The 18,586-nt window shown below is 38.6% G+C and overlaps 1 protein-coding gene across 1 annotated transcript; it reads right to left on the reverse strand.

The window, feature by feature from the left end:
* Positions 1-14,198: 14,198 nt before the first annotated feature.
* On the reverse strand, positions 14,199-15,701 carry LOC146003798 (uncharacterized). The gene has a single exon (XM_083142217.1). The coding sequence runs from the start codon at positions 15,699-15,701 to the stop codon at positions 14,199-14,201; it is 1,503 nt and encodes a 500-aa protein (XP_082998343.1).
* Between the last annotated feature and the right edge of the window lie 2,885 nt (positions 15,702-18,586).

Raw genomic sequence — 18,586 nt, forward strand, 5'->3', positions numbered from 1 at the left:
ACATGAATGTTGTATGACAAACTTGATGTGCAGTGCAATGCTATGCAATGGCACCTCAACCGACTCTGTAAGTTATTTGAATACATTTCTGTATGCTTTCAAAGTTGTAAAGTCCTTTTTGAATCACCCTTTATTAAAGATTAATGGAAACAGTCTGGAGGTTGCAGGAGCCGGAAAACATACCCAGGTTGCAGATAATGAATACAATACAATAACAATAACAGATGCTCACCCAGAATTTTGTATTGATAGAGCTGGAAGCTTCCTCCTGGGTCATTTGTGATTTCTGGGAATCGGTTAGAGAGCAAAGGAGTTTATTTGGAATCCATGTAAGCGTAGGCAGCGATGGATGGATGTGATTGTTATCGATGACCACCAAAGCAACATTATCTTGAGGTATAAGTCTTTGCAAGTGGCTTTGCATTATGGTCCGTGGAACGCTTCGCACCGCGAGCGATCTAACACTCAAGGCTCCCGGGACACCAACAATTTTCTATCTTCGCCTGCGATAGAATCGGGGATACCTCACATTTGAGAGCTCTGAACTCTTTTAAACGTTGTTCCCGTATGGCTTTGATCTCAGGAAAATTAAAAATGTTCTAGGAAAATATATGAAGTTGAACGCCGAAATAAGTTTCATAGAATAATCAGTTTTTGTATCAGCAGAAATCTATGAATGACTGGACTGGACACCCGCTCCCCTGCTAAAATTCAAACATGAATCGTTTGCTACATTTTAACAGTTCCAAAAATAATATTTTTACATGGCGATTTTTGTAGGTAACCTATATTTTTTTAAGAAAATATGTTTTGGAAGATAAAAAATACAAAGTAGTTCATGCAGCAAATATTTGAGGTCATGGAGCCTTCCAACCAGAGTTCTTAAATGCCCAGCAACCCATAAATTCTAGTGTGTTGCATTGGGTTCCGCAACAGGATGGATTTTGTTTTTCTCTCAGAATTTAAGTTCGGCCCACCTTGAGTATTGTTTCATTGAAAAAAGGTTCCTGGACCGTATTTAAATTCATCGGAAGGAAAGGTTCCTGGACCGATTTGAAATACTTTACAGTTAAAAAGATTCTCTACGGTCCACAACCCATTTACGCTTGCTGATTTTCTCTCCTGCACAGGAATAGAATTTATTTAAATTTCCTTGACCTTTAACAACCATGCTTCCAACACAGAATCCTACCTTCATCATGGCGTAGAGGTAAAGTTTAATATCATTAATTTTATCTTCCACCTTTTTATGAATAATGTATCTTCCTGCATAATTTATTTTGTACATGTACATATCAATAATAAAAACTCAGTGCGAAGCCAGAGTTGAGAGAAGGTTTTTGGATGCACATTTTAATTTTCTGTCTGTTGTAGATAGGGGAGGGTAAATATACTCTGCTCTGTGGTCGCGCATAATGGAAAAGCAGAGAGGAAAACGAGTTGGCAGAGCAAAGCAGCGCGTGCTGCTGCAAAGGACTGGTAGGTACGTACACTAGCCTCCCTGCTCACAAGTTCACTGATCGAACCCTCTCGAGTCACTTGTTTTCGTTCACTCGCTGCAGAGATTCCCTGGACAGAGTGCAACTATCGAAGGCGCGTCCAAAGAAGTCTTGCGTCGTCATTTCCTGGATGCGCTTTAATACTGTGTAAGAATTTTGTAACAAGAGGGGAGTACAGAAAACAGCACTTCGCCATGGATAGAAACCAATATACAGGGTTTCTTGTAAGTCTGGGCCCATAGGAAAACAAGTAGAATTTTAGAGTTTGTTCATACACAGTTGAAAGGGAAAATTTCCCTCCTGCAACACTTTATGGATCACAGTTGCAGAAATTTGCTCACCAGCCTGCACAGTACGTTCTTTAAGGAGGAGAATGCTCCAATTATACGTCCCGTAATTTTCTTCTCGTATTAGTGCAAATCCAACAAAAATAACCAAAGTTAGATCAAATCAGAACAAGTACCTAAATATTTTTAATGGTGGGTGGCTAATATCTTTTTCAAACAACAAGTAAAATAATTATGTCAAGGCTAAAATTTACATACCTGAGGTTGAAGCTGAACCACTGGGCAGATATAATCACAAAACAGCTAGCACGAGGGATTGCGTTGTGGTACCTTCTATCTCATGAAAATGTCACACTGTAGTACACACACTTCCTCTTCTGGCAATGGTTTGAACAACAAATCGTTCTGTGAAATCTTTAGAATAATCCAGGTTACTTTCAAATGTTCGAGAGTTCTCTTCGAATGGGAGTTCTGGAGTAAATCAATCTCATATCTCCGCTAAGCAACTACTCACGTTAGCTTGCTGTTCAACGAAACCTTACTGGATAACTATAGGATGAAATCCAGCCAATCAGAATAGGCAACGTGGTTAGCTTCTCTGCAACAAATTCTGGATAGCTAGAATTCAAGATGAGCCAATGAGAAGCTGACACGAACACATGTCGACATATCCATTGATTTTGAAATGAGCTGTCTACGTCTTGGTTCTGTAATTTGCCAGCAAATCGTGAAGCAATGTTTACCAAGGAGCGGATTTGTGCTACTTTGATATTTCTCGTGGCCATTTGATATCATTAAATGGCGAACAAAGGTCAGAATAATGCTTAGTAACGCCAGAAACAACACTAGAAGCTCGTCTTGTACACAATCCCTTGTTGGCGCTCATCATTAACTTGGCTCAGAATATAAAATTAAATTGCTCGGAGAATATTGCCATTTCAATTTAACTCCACGCATGGTTTATGGGCACGAGAAGACTCAAATGTCACGAGAAATATGGCTGACCTAAATAATTGTTAGGCTCAGAGATGGCACAATTCCAACGTCGTTGTCTTGTAATGAAAGGGTGCTGGGTTTGAAACCGAACATAGGTTCGGATTCCACTTTAAACTCTTAGTCAACTCCCAATTCGCTCTTCAGTGCATGAAGTGAACTTTAAAACAAGCCTGGAGAATAAAACATTTTCTTTCTTGGCAGATTAGCTGACAGTAGACAGCTCTTAATCACACGTATTCCTTGGGAGCGCATGTTAATGGTACTCTTGTTCCCTTTTGAACAACCAGAAATATCCCCAACTGACACTTAAAGTGTTGTAGACTTCAGGGATAAGCAGTTTGTACACTTTCAGAAGACGGACAAGCTGGTCTGGTCTGAACAATATCTACGACTGCTAGATTCGGTGTTCTGGGATGTTCAATCAGATAAATTTGGGTTCTTTAGTACCATATTGAATTTCATTGTCGCGTGGGAGGAATCCAAGTATCATCGTACGAGTAGAACAAATACATTTCGTGACAGGATTTTTCAGGAAAACAATAGTTCATGTCGTCTGAAAAAGCTGTTATTTCTCCTGTGAACTCTTGCTATGTGGGGAATCCTTTCTCAATCCCTTTAGAGAATTATATTCCAAATGAGATAGAAAGATGCAAAATAATTTAAATGAATGTGTAAAAGTAGTTGAAAAGAGAAAGAGAATTGTGATGTATAATTTAATAATATCCAGCTTATAGTCATGTGTTAAAGCATGTATTAAGAAATAGATAACGATGCAAAAGCAATGGGCTCAGATAAAGCAAGGCAAAAGCCTCCATCTTCTTTGTTACCATCCCTTATGCAGGGAAGAAGTTCTGTCTCCTGTTAATCGCGTATGAACCGCGGCCCCGGAGGACAGCTACTTTTATTTGCTCTATTCTATTATTTGCTCTAACAACTAGTTTTGGATCATAAACCTTTTCTCGAGCAAGGCCTCATCTCGGGGCAAGCACCGCCACCTACTAACCTGTTGGGTGAGATGAGTCAAGGCAAATGGATCATGAACCTTTCCTGCTTCCACAAAAATAGACAATAATTAGGTTGGAGAGTTCAACGAACAAACCGATCTCTAACTACGCAGTTAAGTAGAACCATAAAACAACTAGATTTACTTGGTTGTGTACTACTTCTTAATATGTACTTAACACATAACTGTAGGCTGATTCTTATTATACAGTACATTACGCTTCTGTTTACCTCTTCATCTATCACCTAATTATATACGTTGTTTCTATTTATTCTGAATCCTTCTATCTCATCTTCACCTTTACAAGATCCATATTTCTCCTCCAACAATTTATATAGATTGTTCAACCCCGTGCTGCCATCTATTGTTCCATTTCCGAAGCTCTTGCCTTTTACCGTAGTTCTCTACGAGCGTTTTGTATATGTTGCAACTTACCAGTTAGTAAATTAAACAGTTGACCAGCGGTTCTTATGAACAGTTGATCTAACCTTGATCATTAAATGTTATGATACCATTTTCATGTAATTTAGAAACAGTACCTTTTTCAATCTAAGAGAAATCAAACTCTCATGCAAAAAGCTCTATCGAATTAGCAACACCGAAAACTTGAACAAACTTTTATTTCCAAGTTAAAACTTAACGGCCATCTAACCCAGCTGCCAGTTTCTTGTAAACTTTAATGCATGTAAAATATCAATAATATGCCTTGAAAATTCAAGTGGAAAACAGCGTGCTGTTGCCTCGGCTTGGCTCGGTAAGGTTGTTCAATTTCAGAATTTGTCGTTCTTTAATCCACAAGCCTGCATACTATTCGGCTAATGGACACGAATGATTTTTCAATTGTGTTTCTTGCATATTTAAGGAGTGGTATACTGTATGGATTCAATTCAATTAATAAAATAAACATTTTTGAAAATATTTTCTGATACTTGTTTAAATCACTTTAGAGCACATTAAACGTGTTCTGAAAATGTCGAAATGTGTTCAAAAATTCAGTTGCGCGAAATGTGCAACAATTTTGTACTCGTTTCAAAAGATGACGGCAGGAAGATGTGTTAAACATAATACCACATCCACATACTAATACTTCGCTCCTTTACTATTGATGTTATTGTTTTGGTATAGTGAGGAATTCCCAACAGCGAGGTATATGAATAATATTTCTTCTTTCTATCAACAGGTGGCGACTAAATTCAGAAGGCTGTTTCTTTGTCGACCACCAGGGGGAAGCACGACGCGCTCAACTTTCACGGTAAGTTCAAAGTAGCACCAATAGATGGCGGGAAAAGCGTGCATTTGAAGTACTTCCGAAACTTTGCTTTCTAGGGACAGTCTGCAGATTGAATGTTGTGTGAATTCTATTTTATTTTGAAAGGAAATGCTGAGAGAAATTGAACGAATGTGCATAAATTAATGTTTAACTGCATTTTTAAAAACAGTGTACATTGAATTCGTATTTTTCTGCTTTTGAAATTTCGTATCTTTAGTTATAATTGATCGACAATTGCATACCGAAAATCTTGACAAAGTGTTTATTATATAATCCTGTTTAGGATACAGTATTCTTACTTCCCTTCTTTTGTATTCCCATTGTATTTGGGTTTCTTTCGACTTCTCTGCGTTAATCTCGTAAAATAATATATGAGACCTGGTCAGCCACCATATACTATGTTCGGATTCCACTTTAAACTGTAGGTCCTGTCCCGATTAGCCTTACTGTGCATAAAGTGGACTTAAAACACAAAATGAATGAATCAATCAAAAACCGTATATGTGAAAGAGCGGTGTAGTGTGCACGTGTGGATTGCAGAGCAGAGCGAGCAGGCGTACTGTAGTGTTGTAAGAGAGGTGGAAGGAGGGACGCAGGAGGCCTCGTTAGTCGCGTTCCTGCAGGGAGGAATCTATCATCATCATGTGATTCGCTAATAACTGTGCAGTGTGACATTAAGGCTTGGATTTTGATGAATTTGCATCTATTTTCGGAATGCCTAATACATTGCTTAGTTCCTGAGTTTCATAGCAAAAAGACCAAAACGAACCACCTTTCATGGAGCAGGTTTTACATTTTTGTCGATTTTGCAAGATATTGCATTTTCAGGGAGTTTCACGGCATTTAAGTGCATTTTATCAATTTTTTTTTTCATTTTTGTTTGTTTTCTTAAAAAGCAACCTACTTGTTTCTTGGCAATACGAAAGTTTTAGAACAACAACTTTGGTTCCAGAAAATCTAGTAAATTCTTCCTTAGAGACACAGTGATGAAAGTGACAAACGCCTTAGAAAATGTTCATGGTTAAGTAGCCAAGAAAATTATTCTGGTTTTGTACAGAAATGAGTGGTTTGGTACGCTATGTTCAATTGTTGATGTTTTATGTGATGAAATTTTATCTCGCCTGGAGAACTAGTAAGGGATTTGCAACCTGGTGAAATAGTTTACTTCAAATATGCTCTTCTAGTGTCGGTAGAGGTGGAAAAGTGCTTTTCAATGTTCGAGTGTGTTAAGTCACTTTGCTTTGACAACACACGAATGTTGTTAGTAGTGCATTGCAATGCAGGGCTGGTAAAATGAACACGTTGTTGTAAAAGATCAATTTGAAATTTTACAGAGCATTTTTTTGTTCTTTTTAATCTCATTACGCGTATTCATTTTTATAGAGCATTTTCTGGTATTTTACAGTGTGATCCGTTTGAGATGCCTGAAAGGTAAAACGTTGTACACAAGATTTTTTTTTAATTCTTTGCCTGTTAATGGTACATACGTGTGTGCAAGAGAATCACCAGTTTCCTGTCCCAGGACATTATCACTCAACATGGCCGCCATTTCACGGATCACACCGCGCTCACATGTTGCGCCACGTGACGAGTAGTATTTCTGATGTGATCTGTGCAGAAGCCTCTCAGGTCAGGCTTCATTCTTTGGTCTTTGTCCGTACACCATTGACTTGACGTACGTACCACTACCAAGAAAGAAAATAAAATCTTGATGCGTCATATCCCGTTGGTTGCTATTTACTCTTATGCTATTTTACCGTATATAGTATATAGTATATAGTCATATCGTGGCCGCTCGCCCAATTTTAGACATCAAAGGGACGGGGGTGATATCTAATTATTAAGGCTGAGCCGATGCCGATGCATCGGTATCGGGCGATAGCAGTGGAATCGATATCGGAAAGCATGGGTTGGAATTCAGTTACATGTACCGCCATTTTGGGCTTTCACGGACTGTCCAAAAATGTCTCTCGGCACTTTCCTGTCTAATTATCCTCGAAATTACACAATATCGGAAGTTTCTCTTTATCTTGTAACAGTTTTCGGTGAAAAAATAATTTTCTGATGACTTAACATGTAATTTAATATTTTAATGTATTTTTGTATATTTTACGGCAAAAATCTTGTTAAATTGATGCACATAATTAGAGTGGAATACTTACACAGTATTGTTAATGAATATTTTGAACACCTTTTAATTATTACAAGTTTTGGTACCAGTTCATTATATCTGAGCCACATTAAAATCGGATATTTTGTGTTTCTCATGGTTCGTACTTACCAATTGTGTATTGTGGAACATAGTTCAAGGTGCCACTATGCTTTTTACACAAAAACAAACACAATTTTTCACATAGAGAGTAGTTTTTGTAATTCCTTTTTTCGCTTCCCTAACACACAATATGGCGGGCACAGGTTGACTACAGTTGTGGGTATGCAGTGTTTCCAACATGGAATTGTATATTATGCACGGGTAGCTGACAGATAGCCCCACGAACCATTCACGGATAGCCCTACGAACCATTTCCGATAAGGCTAGGTTAGGCAAGCATAGATAAAAAAAGGGGCTGGAAACACTGATATGGGGTTACGTCATCAAACGTATGGAGCTTCCGGTTCACGTAGGAAAGCAATGGCAATTGTGCGTCGGTGAGATGTTTATCTTGCAAGATGCATGATTTCCCAGTCAAATAGATTCCACATTGAAAGAAAATACCTCGACGAACGTTAGAAACCTTAGAGAAACTCATTTCCGTAAGTAGTTTCTTCTGTAAAAATGAAGAAATGTGTCTCCGATATACCGAACTGTTACCCAATTTTCAAGTATCGGTATCGGTGGGAAATCCTTGAGAGTATCGGTATCGACCTAGCCATACTAATTAGTAATTACTCTCTGTTAATTTGACGACTTGCCGTTGGAAATCACAAGGAATGTGAACTATCAACCCTTCTACTACCCCCTTGAACAACCCATGCTCCAAAAGAGAAGCTCATAATACTAAATTTAGTTATGATAGAATTGAGAGTACACTGAAAAAAAAAAGGTGTGGAAACTCACCTTTTGGGGTGAGTTTGGCTTGTCACAAATAGACGTCCCCAAAAGGTGTTTCCACACCCCATATTGAGGTGAGTTTTTCTCACCCTAGTATAGGGTGTGTTTTTCCTCCCATAGGGTGAGATTTTCTCACCCTAGTATAGAGTGTGTTTTTCCTCCCATAGGGTGAGTTTTTCTCACCCTAGTATAGTGTGTGTTTTTCCTCCCATAGGGTGAGTTTTTCCTCCCATAGGGTGAGTTTTCTCACCCTAGTATAGAGTGTGTTTTTCCTCCCATAAGGTGAGTTTTCTCACCCTAGTATAGAGTGTGTTTTTCCTCCCATAGGGTGAGTTTTTCTCACCCTAGTATAGAGTGTGTTTTTCCTCCCATAGGGTGAGTTTTCGCACCCTAGTATAGAGTGTGTTTTTCCTCCCATAGGGTGAGTTTTCTCACCCTAGTATAGTGTGTGTTTTTCCTCCCATAGGGTGAGTTTTCTCACCCTAGTATAGAGTGTCTTTCCTCCCATAGGGTGAGTTTGAGGGGTTCGTGAGGAAGAGGTAAATGATCTTCAACTAGTATAATAATGCTTACCTTTCTAATTATTAAAACATCACAGGGATCTCAAAACTGATAGAGTTATTCCAAGGTCCGTCGACCGCTAGTTTCTCCCGCAGGAACAACGTCGACGGACCTTGGGTTTTCGGCCTATTTTGAAAGTATTTCATGAGTTGGTCACTCGAACCAGCGCCACTTGCTCTACAGCGCCTCTGCTGAATATTTAGAGAACTGCTACAGGGTGGTAATTTGTTGGGCAAAGGGTTCAGCAGGTAGACAAATTGCGTCGGAGAGCCTAGTAGGAAGTCCAGGACCACAAACGTTGTCATGTCGGCAAAATTGTTTCGCTATGACAGGCCTCTGAGTGGATTTTCAGTGGGAAAGTTTGTACATGTGGCATCACGGTGCAGCCGAAACTCACCCAAAGAGGTGTATAGGGAAGGTTTTCACGACAGATCTGCACTCACCCTAGGGTAGGGAGGAGAAACTCACTCAAAAGGGTGAGGATTCCGAGTATTCTGACCTTCGAAACCTCCAAGGAGCGAAACTCACCCCAAACACACCTTTTTTTTTTTTTGCAGTGTAGCTTTTGATTACGAACGTCCCCGCCTAAAGAAACACACACAGTATTTTTATTGCACTAATTCGTAATTTACAAGACCCGGACGCACTGTCTGAATCGAGCCTTTTGCTTAACGTATAAACATTGATCTGGTTTGGATTGGATTGATTTGGTGTTTTAAGTTCACTTTATGCACAGTAAGGCTAATCGGGACTGGACCTACAGTTTAAAGTAGGATCCGAACTACTATGTGCCTCCACCGGGTATCGAACCCGGGACCCCTTGATTACAAGGCGAGGACGCTACCACTGCGCCATCGGAGAGGCCACATTGATCTGGTGTCCCGAAGATGATGAATACAACGAAGACGCCAAAGTGCGTGGTTTTATTGCACTTAATACAAGTGCAAGAGCCTACAATGTTCAAGAAGACTTTAAAAAAAAAAAGCTCACCATCAGTGTGGTATTTAAGAAATTCCCAGTCGTGGTGAAATTCTACTGACTCTCTAGGAACAGCATGAGATAATGTCTTTAGGCCATATAACATCCCCCCCCCCATGGATAAAATTTATCAAGCAGAGTAAGGGACACAAATACCCATCCCCCCTATAAATACCACCCTGCTCACCATAAGAAGATACGACTGTCTTTACTCTGCCATTAATAGCTAACAACAGACAAGTTCGGACGATAAATAAAATTTCTCAGCTAAGCAGCTCAAAACTTTTAGCATCCTTGTGCTTTTTTTGGTAATGGGAGAGTAACAATGTTATGAACTTTGCCGTTTAAGTGTGTTCTTTAAACCGAAGAGAACTTAACTTCGAACTTTACTGAAAAGAGCTTAACTTCAGAAATGAACTTGTATGAATGTTCCTTATTTACATTCGTCAACTTAAAAAACAAAACCGAAAGATGTATGACGTGTAAATTGCTAAGAAATGTACCATGTGGAACTATTGAGAGTAATTTGTTTCGCATGTAAATGACAGCTGAGTATTAAAAATGCTACAGATTAAGATTTCAACATCATTCACGAGCCGATAACCTTGTTGTTGTTGGATGTAAATTTCTCGAAGGCTCGTTGATGATCTTATAAATAAACTCCTGCGTAGTTTTGAAGCATACAAAGCAAAGCCATCCATCGTGATGAGTGAGAATTGCTAATGAGGTCCTCGTTCCATAGATGGCAGGACGATCGGCGATGTTGCTTTGTTTCTGAGGTTAATTGAACGAAGCTCCTCAAACTTTGGAGCTGCCTTCCGCATGTAGGACATTTCACGCTTTCAACATCGGAATCGCAAATCAGGCGCTGGCCTTGTCGGAAGTGACGCAGGCAACACATCACTTCTAGCTCTCGTTTCATTACGATTGGTCGTTTCGGAAGCGATTTTTATGATGAAACAGCTTCCTCATTGGTCTCCCAGTGCAACCTTGATGGATTGTTGTGTTTGATCGAAGTGGGAGGGACCGACAGCGAACGGGTATTTGTTTGGAATGTGATATTTTGCTGTGGAAGAGTATTGCAAAGAACAAAACAAACAATATGAATTAGAAATAGTTTACGGTTCAACCTATGAAAACAACGTCGGGTATTTCAATTCTCTGAAATATCAAAAATCAATAACGAGAAAAAGGATAAATCAACTCTTACGACATTCATCATTCAGAAAGAGCCGGCCCTAGGTAGGGGCAACTGGGGCACTCGCCCAAGACCTCGAACTTGAAGGGGCACTCTCCTTACACCTTGCACTTGAAGGGGTCCAGCGCCAGTTAAGAATAACTATTTGTGTATGGTTTATTACGAGTTTAAGGGACGCTGGTGCTTCCAATTAAACAACTTATCTAAGTTTTCCTGATTTTGTGCATTGTTCTGACATACTAAGAAAATATTCAAAATTACTGCAATCATATTCTAAAGAAAGTACAACAGAAAAATCGTGTTCATATATTTCAATTAAAAGTAATTACTATGCACTATTCTTTTATATTTAGAAAGAATTCGTGAAGTGAACATAGTATTTTTTCATATGAAACAAAGTAAGTTCACTACAACGCCAAAATGCAATGAAAATTACTCAAAGGAGAATTATTATAGAACATGTTATTGGATATCACAGAGAAAAGTACCACTGTAATGGGTAAAGGAGTATGATATTGAATACACCAATTTCTTTTTTTTTATTATTTATTTATGTATTTATTATCCTGCGCACAACAGGCACCTGACCTTTTACAGTAAATGTCTTACATAGGATTTATACACATCAAAATAATATTTATACACATTTCAGATATAAAAAAAATACATAAGGACGATATATACATATATCGTCCTTAAATATTACCGTGGATAAAAAGTTAATCAAACCTTACACAATTACATTGATATATGTATGGGTGTATATATATACACATAAAGAAGGTAAAAATAATAATAGTAATAATAATAATAATAATAATAATAATAATAATAATAATAATAAAATAATAAAAAATTAAAAAATTAAGCAAGAATGTTGTTCATTAAATAGCGTTTATACTCAGAAAATTTAGCAAATATGTCCAAGTGTATGCCCCTCTCTAACCATTCATTATACAAGCTACACATTCTTCGCAGGGGAGCCACTTCTGCGGATTTTGTACGGGTGCGGGAAATTGCAAAGAGTTGCTTTCTTGATCGCAACTTTGGATGGGGGACATAGAAAGCTATTTTTGAAATTAAATATAATGTAATGTAATTAAATGTAATGAGCGAACCAGCGTCACATCAGAAATGAAAAGAAACACGAATTTAGACATTTTATTAGCCTCTCGTCATTATTTGTTCTAACCTTCAACATGTTCTGCATAATGATCTTAGGTAATAATACGAAATATACACATAAATTATTTATTAATTGTGTGATTGTATAGGACAAACGAACAAAAATTTCCGATATTTTCAGACCTGAATGTGCATTGTATGCCCCAGGCCCCGCACATACGCACATCGTACTTAAGGCCTGCATTCAGATACTTACACAGTGGACTCTTTTTAATTTAAATTTGAATAAATCGATATATTTGGTAATTCGAAGAGATTTTTATTTCCCTTGAAATTCCTATTGAAATCGATGTAAAAAATGCATATGTAATTCGAATTCTGGAACATCATACACTGTGTATGTTATATGTGTTCAAAAAAAGTCCAAATGCGTTCTAAAACTGATGATCCCGGAAGTGTAAAACACTTTTTGGCTCATTTTGGGATTTTTTGGAAAACATTTTGTTCAAAAAACACAAGTATCTTCCAAAAGTAAGTACAGTCTAAAAAAAAGTTGAACTGTGCAGTTGTATGACAGAGAAGAGAAGAGGAGTGGTTGAGGGTATTATCCCTTCAGCTATTCTACCAAGAAAAAATGCTTCACTTTTTAGACTTTAAAACAAGTCCAATTTTGGTTGCTTTACCTAGTTCCAGATCAATATTTTTTATTTCATTTTCAGTGTATAATTTTTTTTTGCCTACTTGTACAAAGCTATTTTAGCCTGCTTCATAATACTTAGTATGTTTATTTTTTTAATTCTTATTTATCTATACTTTTCAGTTTGTCCTAGAAGGCATTTTATCATATTGATTTCTTTAAATGTTGCCTACATATTAGTGAAAAAACCATACACTTTAACGACAAGGTCATTTTGAACTGTCACGTGTTTTGTTTTATTTCTGTTTGATCCATTTGTAACTACAAAACGAAACATATTGAACAGAACACGTTGAAAAATAACATAGAAATGATAGAATTGATTTTGTTCAGTGTTGTATGTTTAAATTGAGGATTTGTCAATTAGATGTGCATTATTATTGTTATTAATTAATCAGTTGATGTTATGTGTGAGTTACATTTACAATAAATAAATTTCAAAATAAATTTGCTTTGATGCACAGTTTTTCCTCTTCCAATTCCTCAATTAGATTGTCAGAAAGAAGAGAGGAAACCAGAAACAGATGAAAACAACTGGTCTGGATAATTCCTGTTACTGCTAAGATCAGTGACCTCACATGTTCATGCAGTTAAATTTGAGTTCTTTAATGTCACTGAATTTACTAGGTCGTAACAAGTAACATTAGACAGGAATGTTGCCCTTAACGATATCGAATACCTTATAAGAGAATTCCACACATATTGATTTTCAATCAAACACATGAATTTTAAACAATCGAATATGTTGAACATAATTGCCAAGAAATGTTAAGGGCTACCAACTTACGACATCTGTTTCCCTCGTTCCACGTGTAAAACTGGAAGTCTCTTGTGTGCATGAGATCAATCGATTAGTGGGTTTGTTTACGCAGAAATAGCTCTAAAATGTCTTGGATCTACTTAGCACTCCAATGAAAGAGGCTGCAGGAACATACGGTTTATACACTTAGACCGTCCAGGTGAACAGAGTGTTGGGGCATGGCAACTGTCGAATTCTAAGTCTCAAAAGTAAAGGCACATTCACCGTGTGCTTCTTCTTCAAATAAGATATGAATATTCAGATCTCGAGGAAAATTTTTTGTTGCACTTATAACCTAGAGAATTATCTCTAAAACAACATCAGGGCTACCCAGATGAGGTAATGATATGTCAACGCCTTGTCCAGATGTCCCGGATTTTATCCCTGGTGGAGGCATATAGAGATTGGAAATCCGCTTGAAACCGCAGGTCCAGTCCCGATTCGCCTCTGTAAGTAGGCATCCTCTTAAAGTATTTCAAGCACTTCAACGCAGATGGCATTGTTTTCCCCTTCAGTTGGAACTACAAACTTACCAAACTATGTCATGAAGGGGTCTCGTGTTCAATACCCGGTGGAGGCACATAGTGGTTTGGATCCCACTTTAAACTGTAGGTCCAGTCCCGATTAGCCTCACTGTGCATAAAGTGGACTTAAAATATCAAATCAACCAACCAAACTATGTCAAAGCAGTGCACTGAAATATATACATGGAAACACATTAATCTTTTCAGTGTTAACGTCCTTTACATTTCCTTGACCTTAAATACAACCAACACAAATTCACCCATTTAGTGAAACGCCTGTGTGTGCATTCCACTACAAACACTGCTGTGCTGATAGTAAGACCAAATATAAGTAGGGCGAAGGCTCCCATTAGATTCTCCAGAGTAATCACAATGACTTTTGGCTTCTCCTGGAACTTCTTTAGTTTCAGAGCTTGAAGGATCATCCTTTCAACAGCGTCCTTCTTCCACTTTGGAGGTAGACCCGCTTCAACGCAGGAGGTGATTATGTGCTGAAGGTTGTCCCGAAAGGGAGAGCTTCTCTGCAACAGAAACACTAGGGAGGTACTTACCAATCTGTTTGATGTTATGTGGAATAATGGTTGCCTGTAGGAATCGAATAGCATATAACGATATGCCAATACATCAGGAAACAGGTTAGAAGTAAGAAATGCGAAGTCCTCTTCATTCACAACTCTCTTGTAGTTTTTCAAAATGTCTTCCTCTAGAACCCAGTTTGCGTGGATCTCCCTGTATATTGACTCAAATTGACTCAGCAGTAAAACATTGTGTAGACCTATCTGATCACCTCCAACAGATAACCCCATATTCATAACATCTTCTATGGTGTTTATATAAGGCGTAAGTTTGGGACTTGTAATGAAACCAAACAATGCAGACAGGTAAAGAGTAGAGAGTATCACAGTTGAAAATATCCACAGTACAAAGATAGATCTGAGTGTAAGTACAGGAGGGGGAGGATTGGGGACAGACCCAAATATGAATGCAGAGAGACCTGAAAGCGAAGGGAACCGATATGTGATCCTTCCCCACCGACGGAACAAAGAAACGGCCGCTGTCATCCAGATGAAGATACTCAGTGAAGACAGAAGCGTGAGGGTCCACAGAGGTGGCTGAAATGGAAAGTACAGACTCATCCACTGAGGATAGAATCGAGGGTTTGGAACCACCCATGTCAATTCTGCAAACTGCTGAATCTGCAGCTCTTCACAAAATACGTTGCCATAAAAAGACACACCTTGGAACTTTATGATCCCATCGATGACTTCATTCTTCAATTCTGCAATGTCTCCTGTGACAGTTCCATTTGGCAATATATATCCAATCGATGTAGTTTCGTTATGTATGTTGTTTGTTTGGAAGGTGAAGTTCATTTTCTCCATCGCTGTTGTAATGAAGCCACCATATGAACCTGAATACGTGTCACTGGTTTTTAAAGTTTTGTCTGGCGTAAAGTACAACTCGTAATAATTCGCTATCATCTTAATTGGACACTTGTGCATATTCTTCACCTTGTCTGGGTACAAATCCCTCCCTTTAAGAAATCTCCCATTGCTCCAGACATCCAGAACTTCTGCTCCCTCAGCCGTTCTGCAGCGGGACTCTGTGAAAGGGAAGTAAGAGTACAGGACAAGAGAGACATCTCCAGCACTTTCCTTCTCTGATGGAGACTGGTTTTCTGATGATGGAGAAGCAATTACAATATTCAACATTAGAATCCTCTGTGCTACCAAGAGTAAGCCAATTATAGATTCTAGTGTATTGTTTCCAGTAAGAAGGATGAAGTGTTTTGCATTCCGTCTCCATAACTTAAAATGCAAGTGATATTTGAAGGGATGCATTATAGTGGATATATCTTTGAGAAGAAACAGGTAGGAGATTTCTATCTTCCTAGAAAACCATTTCAAATCCCAACCTTCCCACCAGTTTCTTAACTTCATAGGTTTTATTATAGTTAATGGTCCTGAATATTCCTTACTAATGAGATCTACAAACTCTGTTGATTCTTCGTCATAATAAACAACTACTGTTCGAGCAGCGTGGAAATATTTCTTTAAAATCTCTTCTACAAGGTGAACAGTATTTTCGCGAGCTTCTGTCGTCGATACTGGTGATATTGTGACACAGAACGAATTGGTCATGAACCACAGGAACGTCAACGCGACCAGCATTTTCTTCATCTTCATTTGCAATCAATCACCTGAAAAATTCAAATCAAAATATATATAAAGATCAAAGTAATTTTAAATTTCACAACATTGTACTGGTATCAAGATATATTTCGAAGAGATTAATAGTCTGTATGAATTTTTTAACAAGAGGGAAGTACGGAAAACGGCACTTCGCCATGGATAGAAACCAATATACAGTTTTTCTCGTAAGTCTGGACCCATAGGAGAAAAACAAGTAGACTTATAGAGTTTGTTCAAAGTGTTCACCGTTGTTTCGCACACACAGTTGAAAACGACACTTTCCCTCCTGCAACACTTTATGGATCACAGTTGCAGAAATTTTGCTCACCAGCCTCCACAGTATGTTCTTTAAGGAGGAGAATGCTCCAACTTTGAAAGCATATAGAAATTTCTTCGGATAACTTACAGAGTCCGTTGAGGTGCCATTGCAATGCAAGATACATCAAGTTTTGACTCACGTAGTCCATTAGTACCGAACTCACCCACCAGTAGCGCTGTGAGAAGTGATCCTGAAAATGGCTACTTTTACTGGTGCGGAACGTGCTCGATGTGTGTTTTGGTTCCACGAGACGCAATCAGCAACTGCAGTGCAACGTAAGTTTCGTACGGAGCACCGTAAGGAGCCTCCATTATGCCTACAATTTACTCTTGGCACCAAACCTTCGTTGAGACTGGTTGTTCTGTACGACATGAAAAATCACCAGGACGTCCACAAGTACCTGGAGATGATGTGGAACAACTCGGAGAACGCTTTGACCGGAGTCCTACGAAGTCAACCCGACGTGCATATTCATGATAACCCTAAGGTCAATGTTTTTTGTGTCCTTAGCAAAAAGAAGTGTACGGTCCATTCTTCTTCCAGGATACAACTATAAATGGTATCGTGTATCTGGATATGCTATCAAATTTTCGAATTCCTCAGTTCGACGAGGATGACTAAGATGGACGCCTTGACTATCAGCAAGATGGGGCACCACCTCACTATCACGTATCAGTCTGAGATTTTCTTGATACCCGATTCCCAGGTCGGTGGATTGGTCGTGCAGGTCCAATTGCATGGCCCCCTCGCTCCCCAGATTTCACCCCGCTAGATTTTTTCTTGTGGGGTTTCATTAAAGATCGGGTTTTTATACCACGTTTACCTGCAGGTCTTGCTGAGCCGAGACTTCGAATTAACGCCGCCGCTGCAGAAGTGTTGCCTGACTTACTGGTGAAAGTCTGGAATGAAATCGACTTCTGGTGGGATGTATGCCACATTGCAAATGGTAGCCACATCGATCCAACATGAATGTTGTATGACACATTTGATGTGTCTTGCTTTGCAATGGCACCTCAACCAACTCTATAAGATATCTGAATAAATTTCTATATGCTTTCAAAGTTGTAAAGTCCTATTTGAATCACCCTTTATTAATGATTAATGGAAAAAGTCTGGAGGTTGCAGGAGACGGAAATCATACCCAGGTTGCAGATAATGAATATAATACAATAACAATAACAGATGCTCACCCAAAATTTTGTACTGATAGAGCTGGAAGCTTCCTCCTGGGTCATTTGTGATTTCTGGGAATCAGTTAGAAGGCAAAGGAGTGGGTTTGGTATCCATGTAGCATAGGGAGCGATGGATGTGATCTCTACGGCTAAAAGGGTATTTATTATTGCACCAAAGGGAAAGTGCATCGTCGGTTACGATTGTTATCGATGACCACTAAAGCAACATTATCTTGAGTTCCAAGTCTTTGCAAGTGGCTTTGCATTGTGGTCCGTGGAACGCTTCCCACCACCAGCGACCTAGCACTCAAGGCTCCCAGGACACCAACAATTTTCTATCTTCGTCTGCAATAGAATCGGGGTTGCTTCACATTTGAGAGCGCTAAACGTTTTTAAACGTGGTTCCTGGACGACTTTGATCTCGGGAAAATTAAAAATTTTCAAGGAAAATATATGAAATTGAACGCTGAAAGCATATTCAGATATAAAAATTAAGGCAAATGCACCAGCACTATACTCAACATTAAATCCAGAAACAAGTTCAGACTGAAATAAGTTCCATAGAATAATCAGTATTATTATCAGCAGAAAAACTATGAATGACTGGACTAGACGGAACCCATTCCCCTGTTAGAATTCGAACATGAATCGTTCACTTCATTTTAACAGTTCGAAAAATAATATTTTTACGTAGCGATGTTTGTAGGTAACCCATTTTTTTATACCGGGTGGTCCAAAAGTCCAAAACGATCACATATCGTGAGAAATACACATCCAATCGGAAAACGAAAAAATACATGTTCAATAAGTGAAAAAAAGCTATTCAATGATATCACACTTGATTCCCCACCAACTGTGAAATTTTAAATAGAAACCCCCATTTTGTATTGTAGAATCGGAAAGGGGACTTCATT

This window comes from Lepisma saccharinum, chromosome 20, assembly GCF_977018435.1.
Source record: "Lepisma saccharinum chromosome 20, izLepSacc3.1, whole genome shotgun sequence".
In the NCBI taxonomy this organism is placed as follows: Eukaryota; Metazoa; Arthropoda; class Insecta; order Zygentoma; family Lepismatidae; genus Lepisma; species Lepisma saccharinum.